This window comes from Phacochoerus africanus, chromosome 5, assembly GCF_016906955.1.
Source record: "Phacochoerus africanus isolate WHEZ1 chromosome 5, ROS_Pafr_v1, whole genome shotgun sequence".
NCBI lineage: Eukaryota > Metazoa > Chordata > Mammalia > Artiodactyla > Suidae > Phacochoerus > Phacochoerus africanus.
In genome coordinates, this window is record NC_062548.1 from 114971472 (window position 1) to 114991250 (window position 19779).

The window sequence follows — 19779 nt, forward strand, 5'->3', positions numbered from 1 at the left end:
AAATACTTAATTGCCACTAAAGCATTTTCATTTTATCTAACAGATGGAAAATCTCTGTAGCCCTGCTGTGGGTTAAGATCTGACTGCAATGGCTCAGGTCACTGTGGAAGTGTGGGTCTGATCTCTAGCCTGGTTCACTAGGTTAAAGGATCCAGCATTGCCACAGCAACAGAGTAGGTTGCAACTCTGATCCGGAATGCAATCCTTGGCTGGGACCTTCCATATGCCACAAGTGAGGCTGCAAAAAAAAATTTTTTTTTAATTAAAAAAAAAAAAAGGAAGATCTTTGAGGTATAATGTATTCCAGAGAATGAGGTATAAAAAAATTTACATTTTGGAGTTTCCTGGTGGCTCAACAGGTTAAGGATCCAGTGTTATCACTGCTGTGGCTCTGCTTACAGCTGTGGCACGAGTTCAGTCCCTGGCCCAGAAAGTTCCACATGCCGTGGGAGTCGTGAAAAAAAGGAAAAAAAAACTCACCTACTAATAACCAAGACTTCAAAGTTAATCACATACAATCTTGAGAAAGATGAAGGGTGCATGCAAGTTGATCTCTTTCTACTTCCTATCTTCACTGATCCTCTTATTTTTCCAGAAAGAATAAGCCTTGAAATGGCTATTTAAAGCTGCTAGAGGAGCAGTGATTGCTGCTAGAGGGTATAAATTTGTACCCGCTCAAAATTAAATCCTGGAAGATTCAACTGGGAATCACTATCCTCTGCCATCACACCACTGCTAAGCCTACTGACATTTACAAGATATTTCTTCTTGCATCCCTATAGCCTAAGACTTCCACAATTACCTTTGTTTCAGAAACTGAGAGTTTAATTATTTCTACATATCCTTACATCCTTATATACCTACATTATTTTACTTGTTAGAGTTGTCTGAGAATGTATGCTATTGGAATGGATACTCCGTTCAGTGATAAATGTGGAAAATGAGACATGAAAAGAAAAACCTCCTTGATAAAATTTATTATCTTCCTCACTAATCTTAAATCTTAATATAATCCTGTCTCTAGACTCAAATGTAAATAGATTTCCAAATCCCAATGACTCCTAATCTTGGTTTTACTCATTTACCAGAAAAGCTCCAGCTCTGTATTCAAATAAAATAAAAAACTGTCAAAGTTTCCCTCCCCTGCTGGAACTAACTGACAGGAAAACCAAGCAAACAACCAACCTATTCTCTGAATCAGTTCAACAATGTACCATCTTTATGCCTTCTCTAGTTTCTTATACAAAAAAAGAAAAGTATCCCTCAAACAATTCCCTGCTCCTCAACCTGCTCTTTTCTAACAGATTTGGCAGTGGGTCTTACACTCAACACTTTCCCTGCACAAGTTGAGGTTGTTAAGATCAACTACCACTTCCTTCAAACTGCCTAACCTTTAGACTGCTGCATCATAATTAAACAATTTAACCAGGGAAGAGGCTTTAAACAGTCTGACAGTTCCTCAAAAAGTTAAACATAAAGTTACCATTTGACCTAGCAATTCCACTCCCAGCTATATATCCTAGGGAAATGAAAAACATATTCCCATACAAACACTTGTATACGAACATTCATAGAAGTACTATTTACAGTAGCTAAAAAAGGAAAACACCTCAAAGGTCCATCAAGTGACAAATGGATAAATAAAATGTGGTACAGTCATACAATGAAATATTACTCAGCCATAAAAGGAATGAGATACTGATACATGCTACAACATGGATGAATGTAAAAAACATTAAGTTGTCAACTGTAAGAGATTACGTATGATTTTATTCATCTGAAATGCCCAAAATAGGCAAAATCCATAGATAAAAAGTAGATTAGGGATAGTCTAGTGCTGGAGGGGAGGAGTGAAGGGAAAAGGAGTGTGTCAGCAAATGGGAACAGGATTGTATTTGAAGGTGAGGGTGGTGAAAACATTCTAAAGTTGACTGTTGTAACTGATGGTTGCACAACTTTGTGAATACACTAAAAAAAAAAAAATCAATCATACGCTTCAAATAGGTGAAATTGTATGTGAATTACATCTCAATAAAACTTATTTAAAAAGGGAAGGTTTAATATGGTTTCATTAATCTATTTTTTTCAAAACCATTCCTTTTTTCAAAATTCAATTGCTTAGTCTATCAGCCCAACAATATTTAAGAGTATGATCCACAAGAAAGAAAAGAAAAATGTATATTAGATGATCACAATAGTTCCACAAATTTAGACACCTGGAAGGTTGAGATGAACTGAAATGGATTATAAAACAAAATAAGAACACATATCCCAAGATTTCATAAAGCTATTAGTAAGCCAAAAATAAACACAATCATAGCCTGCCAGGTTAAGTTTATATTAACAGTCTACTAACACTGTGCTAATATTCTAGAGTTCATTTTGTAATATTCAAGCTTAGCTTTGTAGCAAAGTAATAAACAAAACAAAAAAACTAAGTAAACGTTTATCAGACTGCAAATACCTTTTAAAGTATTTCTGAAGACATTTCAATGACAAGGAAAAATGTTCATGATGAAATAGTTTTTCTCTTTTTTATGACGAAACACTTGAAAATTAACTCAAAGCTATATAAATAATATTCTAAAGACATAAGGTATGTGAACAAAAATGCATCAAAGTTTCAACAAGTTATCCCTCAACTGTGGAATCATGAGGGGGATTTGGTTTTAATTCTTCACTATTTCCAAGTTTTCTACAATAAGAATGCTTACTTTTATAATCAGGAAAAAGGCAAATAGCAGACACATTCATAGTTTTAAATGTATATATGATATACATACATGATATAACATAACCAAATATATATATAACTAAATAGGCATATGTTAGTTATCATCAACTGATACGGCCCAGTTTTTTAACACTTGGATCAAGAGCTAGCACTATCCTAACCATCAGGAGGCAGTTTTCCATGCTACCCTCTTTCCAAACAAGCAGGCTCTACTCATCCTATTTCACCACCTCCAAAATGAACTCAACACTTAGGAGTATGAATAAAGCTTCCCAGGTGACTCCTCCATACTCCCACTGCCATCCTAACTCCTTTTGGAACTGCTGCTCAAAGTAAAAAGCCTTTATTGTATTTTCCAGGATGCCCGTAGATAGCAACTAGCTTCAATTTATTATTTTTTTAAGGCGGCACCTGCAGCATATGGAAGTTCCCAGGCTAGGGATTGAATCAGAGCTGCAGCTGCCGGCCTACACCACAGCCACAGCAAGGGGATGGATCAAATCTCATAGATACTAGTCGGATTCATTACTGCTGAGCCACCACAGGAACTCCTAGCTTCAATTTAAATAACCAGTCAAAAGCACAAGCCACAAGAACGTGGTACCAGGATCACTAAAGGGGACAAAGTGACAAGCATCTTTGGCTTCTTAGTAAGTAAAACTTACTCCAAGAAAATACACTAGAAGAATATGCATTATCCAAACAATAAATTAGTACACTGTTTTGCATTAAATAATAAAACATTTAAATGTAAAAGACACTTTGAAAATTTACATGATTTGCCCATCTAAAAAACACAAAGCAACTCAAAAGATTACTACAAGTTTTGTAGCTGACTGCCAATATGACATAATTTTTTAAAAAGTCAAGAATGCATTGTGGAACTACGAAAAACATTTTAAAGTGTTCTGTTGATTTCTGCCCCAATGCAGAGAAATTTAGGGCAAATTTTAATTTGTACTTTCATTTAATACTAAAAACAACACCACCACCTACAGCTATTCTGCTAGGCAGCTTTACTTGAATTTGAGTCAAATTTAGTTAGCATGTAACATCACTGAAAATCAAGGCAGACAAAAAAGATTTTATTTGAAGACTAAAAATAATTACTTATTAGAAAATCCAAGCCAGTTTTTGGATGTCTTTGAATAGGTCTAGATTTTGGAAAGGGGAGTAAGAGAAGCCTGAAGAATTTAAGAATCCCAGGGAGGCACTGTCAAAACTAAATATACTTCCTGGGATTAAGAAGCAAGTAATAACATTCTTCACTGCCCAAGAGCAGGCTGAAAAAGCCGGAAAAGTCCCTTGTTTGGATTTGGGAGTTCCCTGAGTGAAGAGATTTTCTCTTATCTTTGGATTCCTGGTGACTGGCACAAAGCAGGTCAATAAATGTTTGCTAATTTAAAAGGAGAAAATGTCTGGACTAGAAATCACGGAAGAAGGAAAGAAAGGAAGGGGAAAAAAAGGAAGGGAAGAAAGAAATCATCCGAAACCAGAGCCGAATATTCATGTAATTTGAATTCACAGAAACAAATTACTTAGCCTATTTCCCCCATGATATCTTTTTTCTAATAACCCTTGAAAAATCCACTAGTGAAGTTTCTTAGTTAAATCATAAAAAGGTGCAACTGACAAAAGGCCCCCTGTTAAATATTTCAAAACACTTAAGTCTACTGTGTTTTATGTCTATTAAGTATATAAATATGTAAATATATGGAAAATAAAGTGAGGAAGTTGAGATAACAAGCATCGGATTTTCAAATATTTCAATTTTACAAGCTAAGTTTAAAACGTATAAAAGTTTTTTGTACCAGTTGGTGGTGGGCATAAATATCCCTCAAAGTTAACAAGACACTAAAAATTTTACATAGCTGTATTTCCCCCTTAGAATAACGCACAGCTACACACACACACACAAAATGTTTCCCCCAAAGCAAACGTCTCGTGGACCCAGTAAGATGTTCACATCTGTTAAAATCCACAGTCTTTAACAGTGAACACGGACTGTAGGCACCAGGGGGCCTCCCAAGAATAACTTGATAGTAAAAGGAAAGGCAAATAAGAGTTCCCTGTAAAACTTTGCTCCTTATTCAGTCTTACGACTGCAGGAAGGCTTTTTACTCAGTCTTAGACTGCTGGAACGCTTGCACATCTGGAACAAATATACTGTAGTTTGTTACACAACGGTACACACAGAACTGAAGAGATACATACATGGGCGGATAAAAAAGAACTAGCGCCCTCTCCGCCGCCCCTCAAACATATAATCTTCTGTGAAGATTTTCCAAATGTAAGCACACACTGCTTCACTGTACCAAACACTTATCTTCGGGAAATTTGAAAGCAAGTAACAATGCACATGCAACCCTTCCATGCTTTCTGAGAGAGGACTCTACATTTTTTTCTTTTAATAGCTTAGTTTCTTTTCTACACACTCTAAAAGCAGTTTAGCGATGACGCAAACTTCAGGGCAAAGGGTTTCACTGGCAGAAAATCGCGATTGACTTTGAATAACATCCTGGCCGCTCCATCTCTTCTCTTTACCCTAACATAAAACTATCCAATAAAAACAGAAGGGCCCAGAAACTTCAAAAGCTGTGAAGACTTGTAAATATCTTTTAAACACAAGCGAAGCTTGACAATCGACCTTTTCTAAGTTCATGCAGAATTTAAAGCCTGCTCAAACCTGTTAAATTCTCAAACCCGAAAACCAAGCGCTTCAGTAAACATGTCTACATATTTCGTATTTCTTGCGTGCATCTTCAGCTCGGTCAAATACTTTTGTTTTACTCATTTTTAAAGCTAAATAATAAATGAAAGCTACTCAACTCCATCTTCTCCTTAAATAGAGCTGGTCCTGGAAGCATCAAGTAAAAATGCAGAACAGATCAAACAGTTTTCTCAAGGAGAAAATTTTATAAAATCCACTCCCAGAACAAGAATCGGAGGCAGCCAAGGGCAAGGCACAAAGAGAACAGAGAAGGAATACACTTTCCACCGGCATACAAAGCACAGGAGCACGCATCCAGGCACCCTCTTTGGGAAGGGTCACCCAGCAGCCCGGGGCTCCTCTACCCCCGGCCGGCGCGCCGCTGTGCGGGTCCCCGAAGGTCCGCAGGGGCACTGCCCGCCCGCGGGGCCAGCCCCTCTGGCCCGCCTCACCCCCACCCCCCACCCCAACCCCGGGCCGTGTTCCCGGAGCCCGCTTCCTCCGGCCCACCAGCTTCTTAGCCCGCTCCTCGGCGGCCGCCCTGGGGCGGGAAAGGGGGTTCCCGCCCGCTCCGGTTGGCGGAGGAGGAAGCAGGGCTGAGGGAACCTCCCCTCTCCGCGGCCGGCCAGGCCCCGGACTCACCCTCCAGCAATCGGGTGATGAGACTGTCCACGTTCAGCTCCCCGTCCGCCATCTTGTCGGCACCAGACGCTCCTTCCCGGCAGCGGGAACAAGGGCTTCTCGGCGGCAGAGGCTGCGGCGACCGCTCGGCGTTCCCTCACCTACAAGTCACGCGGCGTTTCGACCCCGGTTCCAACTCCCCCTTCCCCCAGGCCCTCCCCCCACCCCCTCCCCACCAAGTAGTGGAGCGCCGCACGCTCGGAGGCACACACGATAAATAAATAAATAAACAAGCGGAGCCCCCACGAACCGGGCCGCGTCAGACCCAGCCGCCACCTCCTCCTCCTCGGCACCGCCCAACTCCGCAAAGCTCACCAGCGCCGCCGACGGCCCCACCCGCAGCGCCACTCACTCCACACCGCCCTTCCCCGCCACCGCGCCACGCAGGCCTCCGCGCAGCCGCACGGCGCACTCCTTTGCGGTGCCCGCCCCTCGTCCGCCAGCCGCGGCGCAATCGCACTAGACTCGGTTCTGCCGCCGCCGCGTCGCCGCCTTTGCGCAGGTGCGTCGCCTTCCCTCTCCACTTCCACTGCGCCGAATCGTCGCGGCTGCGCAGGCGCCCTCAAGGCTCCCGGGGGTTTGATGCTCTGGGAAAGCTCCCATTACGCAGGGCGCGCGTAGGCAGGGCTGACCTTCCCGCTTCCCAGCTCCCTGAGGCTGGGCGCTCAGCTGACGACGTAGTTCTTGTGCTCTTCCCGCCTCGCCTTTCTTTTCTTGGTTTCAATCCCTGGTGTTGCAAGCCAATTCCCGGGTCTTGTTAGGCGGGAAACACAGACTGTATTACCCATGTTTGAAACTGGATTTGCGCGTTTGGGAAGCAAGAATGGGGTTACTCTGCTGGAAAAGCTTGACATTGCAAATAAGGGATTTTTACCCTACGGTTCCACAAGGTTGGTTGCCCTGGTGTTCCTAGATGAAATAAATTAAATTGGGCCCTGAGGGTCAGCAGTAATAATGTTTTACGTGGGAACTGCTTTCTGCTCTCTACAGAGCGCTTTCACATAGCTTACTGTTTTTCCACAGTGCATTTTTGAGCAAGAAAAAAATACCTTCATTATATTGCTTCATCATCCTATCTTATAATTGTTGTTGCATTTATCTCCTACACTCTACTGTGAGCTGCTATAGGGTAAACTAAATTTATCTTTGTGCCTGCAGTTCCCACCAAGTATCTGGTACGCGGAAGAGAGGGACAAGGAAGCACAGAGGCTCAGAACAGTTCGTTGTTCACCTCGTCTTTCTACCACATAATTCTGCCTCTAGAAATACAGGAGAAAGAGTAGCCACGCAAAGCTTCTAGGTAAGCGAGAGTTTTTTGGCCCGTTCTCAGAGGTGGTCAGATGGGAAATCTTTACTCATTCCTCAGGTGTTTGTCCACAAAAATCAAACAAGATGCTGTCTCAAGCTCAAGGCAGTGCTGCTCCCGCTCACCTATTGCTAGTAATAGCTGACATTGATGAGATCTTTTTATGTGCTCTGGCGTTGCTTTATTTATTTATTTTTGCTTTTTAGGGCATATTGAAGTTCCCAGGCTAGGGGTCAAATCAGAGCTGCAGCAGCTGGTTTATGTTACAGCAACAGCAATGTCAGATCTGAGCGCATCTGTGACCTACACTGCAGCTTGAGCCAATGCTGGATCCTTTAACCCACTGAGCAAGGCCAGGGATCAAACCCACATCCTCATGGATACTAGTTGGGTTCGTTTCCCCTGAGCCACAATGGAAAACTCCTCTAGCACTACTTTAAATGTGTTATTTCATTTAATCCTTACACTAGCCATATGAGGTAGGCATTATTATTATCTCTACTTTGTAGATGGGATTTGTTAAGGCACGGAATCGTTAAATACCTAGTCCCAGATCACACAGATAAGTAAGTGGCAGATCTAGGATTCAAACTAGTCACCTAGTGCCAGAGTCTGCACTCTTAGCAATTGTGATATATTCCCTGTCAGTGTATGTGAGCTGAGATGCTTAAATCTGCATATGCTGTATCATAAACTTCGAGAACAGAAACCATAGGGGTTTTTTTGGGGGGGAGTATGTTGTCCAATCAAGTGCTTTATGATGCTTCAGATGACTTACAGAGATAGGATTTCCTAATCCCCTTTTTAGCTTTCTCTCCATTTTGAGATTTTTTAAATTTTTTATGCATTGATGGTGAACATAGAACAGGTGACAAGCTAGAATGATGATCCTGTTTGGAGAAGCATTCGTAAACTCTTTTTTTTTTTTTTTTTTTTTAGGGCTGCACCCACAGCACATGGAGGTTCCCAGGCAAGGGGTTGAATCAGAGCTGCAGCTGCTGGCCTACGCCAGAGCCACAGCAATGCCAGATCCGAGCCGTGTCTTCGAACTACACCACAGCTCACGGCAACACTGGATCCCCAACCTACTGAGCAAGGCCAGGGATTGAACCCGAAACCTCATGGTTCCTAGTCAGATTTGTTTCCTCTGTGCCACCACAGGAACTCCCGGGAGAAGCATTCATAAACTCTTATTGCTGCCAGTTCATCTTGGGGCCTTTACTTTAGGTGTGAAGAAATGGATCCTTATCAAATACTTTTGTGAAAGAACATTTATATCCTGCTTTATTCCAGAAGAAAAGATTTAAGGTAGCTTATTACATATATACAGTATGACAAAAATAAGTACATAGAAAAACAGGACAAAAGAAAACTGAAAGTGGAAAAAATAAGATAAAGCCAGCAGTTCTGTATGCAAAATGCATGGTATGAGGTTCTATTGGTTTGCTGGAGATAGGTCACAAATATGAGTCTAAGCTTTCTAGCAACCAGGGAAAATTGCAAGTGGAGTAAATGTTCTGGGTGAGCTGGAACTGGAACAAATAGACCAGCTTGTGGAGTTGGATGCCACTTTCCCAGATCTCTTCCATGAGCTTCTTAAAGGGTAACAGAATGCTTGGAGCAGTTATAGATATCTGCTTATCTTCCAGTTTTCATGGAGCCCATGAATCCCATGAAAACAAACTTTGAGCCTCGTCTACAATTAGTGTTCAAATATATGCAGATATATTTGATGGACCAGGGACACCCAAAGGAAATTGAATTGCAAAGAGAGAAAGTAAGCATCTTAGGGAAGGTCACTGCAAGGAGAGTAGGGCAAAGAGAGAAGCCAGTCTCAGCGGAGTTCTGGGAGTCAGAAGGTCTTGGAGCGTGGTTCTGAGTACTGCCCGGTACTGCCCGCAGATGAAGATGTCCCTTCACCCCCACCCCACCAGCTTTTCTAGTGCCTTAGAATCCTGGGTAAGAAGGGACTATTATAAAAATGAAAGAGCTATATCACTAGTGGCCAACCAACTTTCCTGTGGGATCTCTCTCCAAAAAAATGATGTGTGATTTCAGAAGCATACTTATTCAGATTTTGAAGTTTAACTAGTGCATATATTACATATTACCTAACACCCCAGCAGCTTCTGGGACCACTCACTATAAACTGAAACATTAATTTTTTTTAAATCATAATAACTATCCATGTCATGTAAGGTACATAAAGACTACATTATGCCTCATATCAGGTCAGGTTAGAGTTGCCATTTAAGTAGCCTTTTTTTTTTTTTCCCCAGAATAAAATGTATTTATTGAAGGAAATTTAGAAAACAAAAATATAAAAATCACCTATAATTTCACCAGACGTAGATAACCACTTTTCCGTTTTATTTCTGAATATATACTTAGGTATAATTTAATGTATAATGTTATAAATATTGTAATGTATATAATATTAGAGAGAGAGAGAGATTTCCCCTGCTATCTCAACGTAGAACATTCCTATGAAGCCTCTTATGAGCCAAAATGTTATAAAGCAAAGAAGCAATTATCCTAGGACACATCTTGCTAACATATGCACAAAATAAATTGAGATAAAGTACAGATGCTCACAGACACAGTTCAAAGTTATGGCAGCATGAGGATGCTGAGTGTAGTTGAGATGCTGAGTGTGGTTCCTAAGGAAGGAACTTGGGGGTGCTTGGTGTGTGTGCTGCGTCTGTAACAGCTTACTGTAGGACTAATGCTAAACACTATATTTTTGCTCTTTACCTTTTTTTTTTTTTCCCCAAAAATGAAAATCCTTTTTGGATTTCTTTCGGTTAGCAGACAAAGGTACTCATGTAGATCTTTCATAAAAATGAAATTGCATAGAGCAAACTTTCTAAAAGCGAGGGATAGCTATATACCTATTTTATAAAATCAGCATCACGCTTCAGTTCCATTTCATCCTACTGTGCTAAGTATTTTTGGTGTCACATTTATATGAATCTCAGTTTTCAAAGCTTATTTAGAACTTAAAATGTGGGTAAGAGATTGAGGACAGAGGAAGAGGTAAGAGGTGGAGATCTGGAGGCTGGAGGAGACGGTCCTCCAGGCAGCAGCAGCAGTAGAGGTGGTTGGAGCCCCATGAGGTTCAAGGGTGGGTGGGTGCCAAGGAGAGAGAAGCCTCACTTGGCAGATACTAACACTGAGGAAGCTCTTGGCCTGAGTGTGAGCAGTGGCCTGTGGGCAGAGTCAGAGGTCATAGGTTAGGGAAATCAGCAGCTTGGAAGCAGAGACACGAGAAGGGTGCCAGTCTTGTAGGAGGTATGGTTTAGACCACTGCCAACAAGCGGTGGGTAGCAGTTCTACAGAGCACCTGAGTCTGGTTACCAGCAGACTTCAGAGCAAGGGACTAGCAGAGAGTGGTTCTGATTACATATAGGAAACTGCTTCCCACTCTTTCTGAACATGTGGCAAGACTTAAGAAAAGGATCAGGCTAAGTAGGGTCCTGCTCCTGGTGAGACCAAGATTATAAATCTAGCAGACTAAAGAGCAAACTCTTAGCTAGACTCCCAACTCAGTGGGGCATTAGACAGTGATGTGTGGGAGCCAGCTTGTAATGGCTCATGAGAGCCAGTTGTTAAACTTTTAGAAATCTTGCAAGCCAGTTATTAAACAGAGTCATTATTTAATTTGGATTCCTTTTCTTTCTTTCTTTCTTTTTTTCTTTTTCCCTTTTCTAGGGCCACTCCCGCAGCATATTGGAGGTTCCCAGGCTAGGGGTCTAATCGGAGCTGTAGCCGCCGGCCTACGCCAGAGCCACAGCAACGTGGGATCTGAGCCGCATCTGTGACCTACACCACAGCTCATGGCAATGCCGGATCCTTAACCCACTGAGCTAGGCCAGGGATCGAACCCGCAACCTCATGGTTCTTAGTAGCATTTGTTAACCACTGCGCCACGATGGGAACTCCCTCCTTTTATTTCTTTTACTTCTCTGATTGCCATAACTAGGACTTCCAAAACTATGTAGAATAAAAGTGGTGAGAGTGGACATCCTTGTCTTGTTTCTGATCTTATGGAAATGGTTTTGGCATTTTTATCATTACGAATAATGTTAGCTGTAGCTTTGTAATATATGGACTTTATAATGAGGTAGGTTCCCTCCATGTCCACTTTCTGGAGAGTTTTTATTCCTAAATGGGTGTTGGATTTTGTCAAAAGCTTTTTCTGCATTTGTTGAGATGACCATATAGTTTTTAGTGTTCAGTTTGTTAGTGTGATGTATCAGATTGATTGATAAAAATATGGAATGCTTCACGAGTTTGTGTGTAATCCTTGCTCAGGGGCCTTGCTAATTTCTCTTTATTGTTCCAATTTTAGTGTAGGCTGCTGAAGCAAGACCAGAGTCATTATTTTAAAACTAAGTTAGGAGTTGCCTTGTGGCTCAGCAGTTAACGAACCTGACTAGTATCCATGAGGACGTGGGTTTGATCCCTGGCCTCCTCAGTGGGTTAAGGCTCCAGCATTGCCTTGATCTGTGGTGTAGGTAGCAGATGTGGCTCAGATCCCAAGTTGCTGTGGCTGTGGTGTAGGTTGACAGCTACAGCTCTGATTCAACTCCTAGCCTGGGAACCTTCATTTGCCTTGAGCGTACCCCCCAAAAAACAACCAAATAAATAAAAAAACTAAGTTATATAGACTCACAAATAAATTATAGCAAAAACAAAGATGGTGATTACTTAAGACTCATCACCTTCTATATATGTTGCTACATCTTACTGTTATGTGTGATCCAGAGGTTGTTCACGTGTGTCTGCATGGTGGAAATACTATTGAAATGCTACTATGCTTTTGTTTCTAACTCTACATTCAGTGATATTACATTGGCCATGGTGGGAGTATTTACATCAAGGAAATTAGTGCATGCGACACATCTATAGCTTTTTCCACCAGAAAGCTCTTTGTTAAACATTTACCAGCAGAGTTCTCGCTGGGGTGCAGTGGGTTAAGAATCTGACTGTAGAGGCTCTGGTCACTGCAAAAGCAAGGGTTAGAGCCCCAGCCTGGTGCAGTGGGTTAAAGGATCTGGTATTGCCACAACTGCTGCATAGATCACAGCTGGGGCTTGCTTGGATTCAGTCCCCGATCTGGGAACGTCCACGTGTTACAGGTACAGCAATTAAATTTTTTTTTGAATTAGCACAACACCAGGCTTAGATATAACATGCATGTTAATATCCTTGGGTAATTTCAGAAATGTCTGCAGGAAATTGGACTTCCTGATTGTAAAGGACTTGGGGAATCATGATTTGGGATCTTAATAAAATCATGATCTTTTTTTTTTTTTTTTGATTTTCAGGGCCGCATTTGTACTATATGGAGGTCTCCAGGCTAGGGATCTAATCAGAGCTGTAGCCACTGGCCTACACCACAGCTCACAGCAACCCTGGACCCTTAACCCCCTGAGCGAGGCCAGGGCTTGAACCTGCCACCTCATGGCTCCTAGACGGATTTGTTTCCACTGCGCCATGATGGGAACTCCAAAATCATGATCTTACTTATACTTACCTGATGGGAAATGTCTGGGACAGACTAGTGCTTAGAGAAAACTAACTATCACTGTGCTGAGACCAGAGAGATATGTCTATGAATTGTCCTCAAAGAAGGCACTTTGGAACACAGTGAACAGCAGCCTCATGATTCTTTTTTTTTTTTTTTTTGGTCTTTTTGCCATTTCTTGGGCCGCTCCCGCGGCATATGGAGGTTCCCAGGCTAGGGGTCTAATTGGAGCTGTAGCTGCTGGCCTACACCACAGCCACAGCAATGCAGGGTCTGAGCCACATCTGTGACCTACACCACAGCTCATGGCAATGCCGGATCGTTAACCCACTGAGCAAGGGCAGGGATTGAACCCACAACCTCATGGTTCCTAGTCGGATTCGTTAACCACTGCGCCACAACAGGAACTCCAGCCTCATGATTCTTTTTAGAAAACACAGCACAGACTTTCATAGGGATGTTTGATATGCCTCTTGATATTGGCTAATAGCCAATATGATATGAAAGCGAGTAGGTTTAGACAGTAAAATGTGGAGGTTGTAGTAGTGATATGCACCTCTTTGCTGCCTTGACTCATCCAAGATAGCTTATAAATGAATGAATCGACATTCATCAGGCTGTCCTTCCATAAATATGATTCCTCTTAATCAAGTCTTTAATACGTCTTAAATGGCAGTAAGTTCTAAATTTTACTAGCTATACCTCAAGGGCAGACATTGTCTAGATCAAATGTCATAGGCTTTTGTAGTCAGCTTGATTTAACAATGTTGAGAAACCAGACACGGACATACGCAGCAGTAAGAGGCCACCCCTGACAATACAGAGCCAGACCTCAGCCAACACCTAGGCAGGGCCAAGAATTTTCCTTAGGATTTAGCTCTGATTTCATTTCAATGCATGTATGAGAGAAGAATGAAACATCAGAGTTACCAGCTAAGTCATATGGCCTGTCCTCAGTTATTTTAGCCCCCCATTATAAAGCCAGGTGTAATTAAATGCCCCTTCTTCTGCCCTTGGGCAACAACCTCCCGCTTCCCCCCCATTTCTGACACCACCCCCCACCCCCAATGCCCCTTTCCCTCTCCCTCTCCCTCCCCCCACTTCCTTTCTCACAGTGGTGCATTGTCTCTTAGGGTAACTCTCTAGTATATCCTTCAAGATAAAATGATCACAAAATAAATGCCTAGTAATTGAAGGAGTTAACCGACTGTATAGAACTGTTAACTATGTGGCAATTAAAGTTGGACCCGCAGCTGTCACTAAGGAAGACTGTTTAATTTTTGAAGAGTTGATCTGTGGCTCTTCTTTTTTTCTTGCAATTAGATTACAGGGCCAGCTGTCTATTTAGGTCACTCCTCATTTGTTACAGTAAAACCATGTCACCAACATGTACGAGATGTTTCTTTTTTAGTGCTCTCCCATCCTGCTCATTCAAGGATATTCAGGAAATGTTTGTTGGTGAAGAAAAATATGCCAAATGGGAAAGTTTGTTTTAAATAAAACTAAATAATTTGTTTCTGATAATGGTGGCTCTTCTTACGTAGTATATCCAAGTTATGTATATGACCTTTTCAGTTGGAGAACGTTTACTTCTCAATGGTTTCATAAGACTCTGTTTCAGTTGGTTTTGGTAAATAAAACAAACAAAATGGTATTAAGTTCTCTAATGTAGTTATAAAATGAGTGGCTCTCCCATAAGACCACATTTAAATGAATGGTATGGATCTCCTAAAACTAAAACCAGATGTGTCCGTGAGCTGTGAAAAATATTTATTGGGGTGACATTCAGCACTTAATAGGACCTTTTATATAGGAAACACTGGTTAAGTAGCATACTTTTGAGTTATTCAAATTTTGACTGAAACCAAATCCAGCCTGCTATAAATACATTATTATTTTTTTCTTTTGCATGTGGACGTTCCCAGGGCAGAGATCAAATCCATGCCACAGCAGCGACCTGAGGCGCTACAGTGACAATGCCAGATCCTTAACCCACTGCCCTGAAAGGGAACACCTATAAATACACTCTTGATTGAAATCCCTTAATATTACTCATTTTATGAGGGCACCTTACAGTAAATAGACCTCCAAAGCAAAGTGAATAATGAACTGGTTCCATATTTATGAAATATTGAGTCTGTTTGATTCTTTACCGAGGAAGATGTGATCGTCCCAACTTTCAGGTGGTGTAATGGCTCTCTGGGGAAGATGACCACAAAATGATTTGGATAGTGGGAAAAGCATTGGCTTGGAGGTGGGAGACCAAAGTGGCTGAATAACCTTAAACAAATCTCCGTCTTTCTGAACCTTGGCTTCATTACCTACAAAATTAGCCCCACTAATGAATGATCTCCAATGTTTTTTCCAGCTCTAGCAAAACTTTGATTCTAGGACACATAAATGAAACCCAAAATGTAACATAATATGGTACAGGCTGTCCCCACTTAGGAACTGGATCAACTCCAAAGGTCAATTGTTTGGAACGCAGAATATATTTTCCCACAGAGACTGTGGTACAAGTGGTGGTTAAATTCCCAGATCTGTCTGCAAAATCAATTTAATCCTTAATGTAACTGCAGAAGGGTATCCATGGTACCGTGGACTCTAACCACCAGTTACGTATAACACAGTTTATGGGAAAAGCCATTGAGGGTTCTACTCTGGCATGGCAGAAAACATCTATCAGTGTTTTCCACTACCCTAAGTAATAGGCATGAAGCAATTCTTGTTCTCATTTACAGGCTGACCTGGGCCTATAAATGTGAAACAAAGCTGGGACTGGCAGTGTGGAGAGTGAGGGAGACAAATACCTCTGATCCCATGGGCGGTGGCGGGGGGGTGGGGGGGTGGTTGGTGGTTGGGTTAAGGACAAGTCATGGTATCTGGGGGTTTGGTTGCCAGGAAGGAGTTGGGGCACCTCTAGTTGTGGTGTTTCTGTTAAGGCAGAACCCAAACTGGCTGGGAGAGCCAGTGTCCCAATGCCCAGGTGACAGGCACTGCTTTGTCAGAAAGATAGCTTCCTGCGGGAGGTTCCTAAGTGCATGCAGGCTGGGAATTTTTATTGATGTCATCACATTTAATCCCCCGAAAAATCTTGTGAGGTAAGTATTTTCCCTCTTACAGGTGTAGGAATGAAGGCTCAAAGGTTTAGGCTTGCCTTAAGTCATAAGATCAGTCTGATTCCAGAGCCCTGGCTGGAATAAATAGGCAGTGCAATTTAGAGATTGGGACTAGTTCTTTGATCAGCCCTGGGACACTGGTGTGAGAGGAAGTGGGAATTGAGGAGAGGGGTGGGCTGCAGTCTGCTTTGATGGCGGCAATAGTTTACTCATAGCACGATAGAAGCAGGCAGAAGGGGAGTGATTTCTCAGTAGGGCAGAGACTTCAGGAGTGAGAGGGAAGCGGGGTTCATTCACACTTACAGCCAGGGGCAGGTGTGTGGAAGGCCTGCCCCACACACCACAGAGGGCTCTGGGGCCAGACCAACAGTGCCACATATGCAACCCTGATTTGTCCGTATTTTATGCTGGGCCTGCAGGACTAGTGCTCAGGAGTGTGGTTCAGATTCTGAGCTTTTTAGAATTCCGCAAAGGAAGAGGGCAATGAGGTCAGGTAAGGCCATACTAGAAGTGGTGCAACTGGGGGCTCAAACTGGGTTGTAGAGCATTGTAGAGTTTAGATCAGTGCCTTTCAATATGTTTATCATCAGAATCATCCGGGGAGGTTTTTTGAAATACTGGTGTTTGATGTCCCTTCCATCCCTTAGGAAGTCCTATCTAATTCTCAGCACAGGGAGTAGAGGAGAGAGAGCATTTTGAAACAGTGCTCTGGGGAATTCTGTTAGGGACCCATGTGTCCCTCCTCCACGTCTCACTGGCACAGAGCTCAAAAAATAAAACATCAAAGGGAGTGAACTCAGAAGAGCCAGGGAAGGGCTCCTCAGGGGAAGGGGTTGTTTCTGGAAGGCCTTGTGCACACAGGGAGGAAATAGGGGAGGGGGGTGATTATGAGGAGCAGTCAAGGAGGAACTGGAATGCCGGACGGCAGAGTTTGAACTTGATGCTGTTTGAAATAGGAAACTGTTCGTGTATTCACTCATTCAGTGACTCTCTCTAGAGCGCCTACTCTGTGCCAGGCACTGTGTTATGTGCTGGGGATACAGCAGAGATTGAAATACAGTTTTTGCTCATCAAACTTATATTCTGGTAGAGAAGGTACAGGCTAATCAATCCATCCCATTTACCTGGGACTTTCTGGGTTTTAACACTGAAAGTGCTTTGGCCCAGGAAACCCCTTAGCAAAGCAGAGTGGCTGGTTTCCTGGGAGGTGAAGAGTGTGTGTGTGTGTGTGTAGTATTAGGGGCCATAAAGATACATAAAGCAAGGTAAGAGGTTGGGATTAGGGGTTCCTGTTTTGGCTCAGCAGGTTAAGAACCTGACCAGTATCCTTAATGCCGGATCCTTAACCCACTGAGCAAGGCCAGGGATTGAATCTGCATCCTCATGAATGCTAATCAGATTCCTTTCCACTGAGCCACAACAGGAACTCCGGAGATTGGAGGAATTTTAATGTCATGGTCCTTATTTTTATCAAAGAGGGACCTTAGGGTCCAAGGATCTGACTTAATAACACAAAATTGTCTTTTTTTAGTAGCTAAAACAAAAATTTCTCCTGTAGCTTAGATGAACAGAATGTTTTTAAAATATTCCAGATATTCCTGTATAGAATGGGGTTTGCTTGAGCCATGAGATATGTAAATGTAATGTTTAAACTACTCAGAGCATGAGAAGAAACATTTGTTTAACACCTTCCACTAACTCTATGTGTGCGTATGTTTTTATGGACATCTGAGAACTGTAAGAAAGCAAGCAAAAGAGAACAAAACACACATACACACACACATGGAGGGAAAACTCTGGCCTCTTTTCTTAAAAAGTCTCTTCTACACATCAGCCCATTTGATCTTATATGTGTCTATAATGATGACTATCACAAGAATTTCTCATAATAGTGACACATTAGAAATAAAGTTAAATACCTAATGACTAGGAATTAGTTTAACGATAGTGCTTCCATATAACAGAATACTATGAAGCATTACAAATCATGTTGTAGAAGGATATTTAATAACATAGTTAGATATACATTATCTATTGCTAAGTTTGTTTCATTTTTGCTTTTTTAGGGCCATACCTGTGGCACATGGAAGTTCCCAGGCTAGGGGCTGAATTGCAGCCATCACAGCCGGCCTACACCACAGCCACAGCAACTCAGGATCTGAGCCGAGTCTGCAACCTACAGCACAACTCATGGCAATGCCAGATCCTTAACCTACTGAGCAAGGCCAGGGATCGAACCCTTGTCCTCATGGATACTGGTTGGGTTTGTTATTGCTGAGTCATAGCAGGAACTCATCTATTGCTAAGTTTTTGAAAAGGTAGACTATAATTAAAGAAGATCTAAATAAATGGAGCTATTTTTGTATTATGTTCATGAATTGGAAAATGAAATTAAGATATCAATCCTCTCCAAATTAATGTATAGATTCACTGTACTCAATCAGAATCTCAAATACTTTTTTCTTGGGGTGGGAGGTGGTGGTTGAAATTGACAAGCTGTCTCTAAAATATATGTGGAAATACAAAGGATCTAAAATAGGCATGACAATCTGGAAGAGAAAGAACAAACTTGGGGATTATACTACCAAATTAAAATATTTAATAAAAATTACAGTAATTAAAATAATGTGGCATTGGTACTAGAATAGACAAACCAATAGAAGAGAGTAAAAGTCCAGAAACAGACTAACGTATATGTGGTGGGGGAAAAGTGTTCTTTTCAGCAAATGATTCTGGAACAATTGTATAGTCTTATGAAATGAGCTTTGACCACTACTTCTCTACTTCTTACCATACACAAAAAATTAACTTGAGATGGATCATTTACTTAAATGGTAAAACAATATAGCTTCTGAAGCAGACAAGGGAGAATACTTTTTTTTTTTTCCCTAGAGCTGCACCTGTGGCACATGGAAGTTCCCAGGCTAGGGGTTGAATCGGAGCTGCAGCCAGCTACAGCCACGGCCACAGCCACATGGGATCCATGGGATCTGAGCCGCATCTGTGACCTATACCACAGCTCATTGCATCACCAGATCCCCAACCCACTAAGCGAGGCCAGGGATCAAACCTGCATCCTTGTGGATAGTAGTTGGATTCGTTTCTGCTGTGCCACAACAGGAACTGCCAAGAACATCTTCATGGCCTTAGGGTGGTCAAAAAAATTTTTTTTCTTTTTCTTTTTAGGGCCGCAACTGTGGCATATGAAAATTCCTCGGCTAGGAGTCAAATTGGAGCTGCTGCTGAGGCCTACACGCTGTGACAATACTGGATCTGAACAGCATCTGTTACCTATGCAATACCAGATCCTTAACCCACTCACTGAGCAAGGCCAGGGATTGAACCCACATCCTCACAGAGACTACACTGGGTCCTTAATCCACTGAGCCACAATGGGAACTCCCAAATATTTCTTAGGATACAAAAAAAGTTAACCATTAAAGGAAATATCAATAAATTGGACTTCATTTAAATTAAGAAATTTTGAAGTTCCCATGTGGTGCAGTGGGTTAAGAACCTGACTGTGGTGGCTTGGGTCACTGCTGTGGATGTGCAGGTTTGATCCCTGGCCCTGCTCAGTGGGTTAAAATATGGGGTGTTGCCGCAGCTGCAGCCCAGGTTGCAGCTGTGGCTCAGATTCAGTCCCTGGCCTGGGAACTTCCATGTGCCATGGGTATGGCCATAAAATTAAAAAATAAG

The 19779-nt window shown here is 42.1% G+C and overlaps 1 protein-coding gene, 1 long non-coding RNA gene and 1 pseudogene across 5 annotated transcripts in view; 1 reads left to right on the forward strand and 2 right to left on the reverse strand.

Annotated features, from left to right (window-relative positions):
* PPP1CB (protein phosphatase 1 catalytic subunit beta) overlaps positions 1-6583 on the reverse strand; it is a 37160-nt gene extending 30577 nt beyond the window's left edge. The window contains exons 1-2 of one of the 3 annotated variants that reach the window (XM_047782357.1): positions 6441-6583; positions 6087-6226 (exon numbers count right to left, since the gene is read on the reverse strand). In XM_047782357.1, coding sequence (XP_047638313.1) covers positions 6087-6138 — 52 coding nt within the window. In that variant the 5' untranslated portion in view covers positions 6139-6226; positions 6441-6583. Of the gene's footprint in view, positions 1-6086; positions 6278-6375; positions 6395-6440 lie in introns of those variants that run through there. The other 2 variants (XM_047782359.1, XM_047782358.1) reach the window with 2 other exon arrangements.
* Positions 6584-6704: 121 nt separating this feature from the next.
* Positions 6705-19779, forward strand: part of LOC125128205 (uncharacterized) — a 64535-nt gene continuing 51460 nt past the window's right edge. The window contains exons 1-2 of one of the 2 annotated variants that reach the window (XR_007135169.1): positions 6705-7015; positions 7284-7425. This is a non-coding gene — a long non-coding RNA (uncharacterized LOC125128205). The remainder of the gene's footprint in view (positions 7016-7283; positions 7426-19779) is intronic. The other variant, XR_007135170.1, reaches the window with a different exon arrangement.
* Positions 11701-11801, reverse strand: LOC125128513 (uncharacterized; annotated as a pseudogene).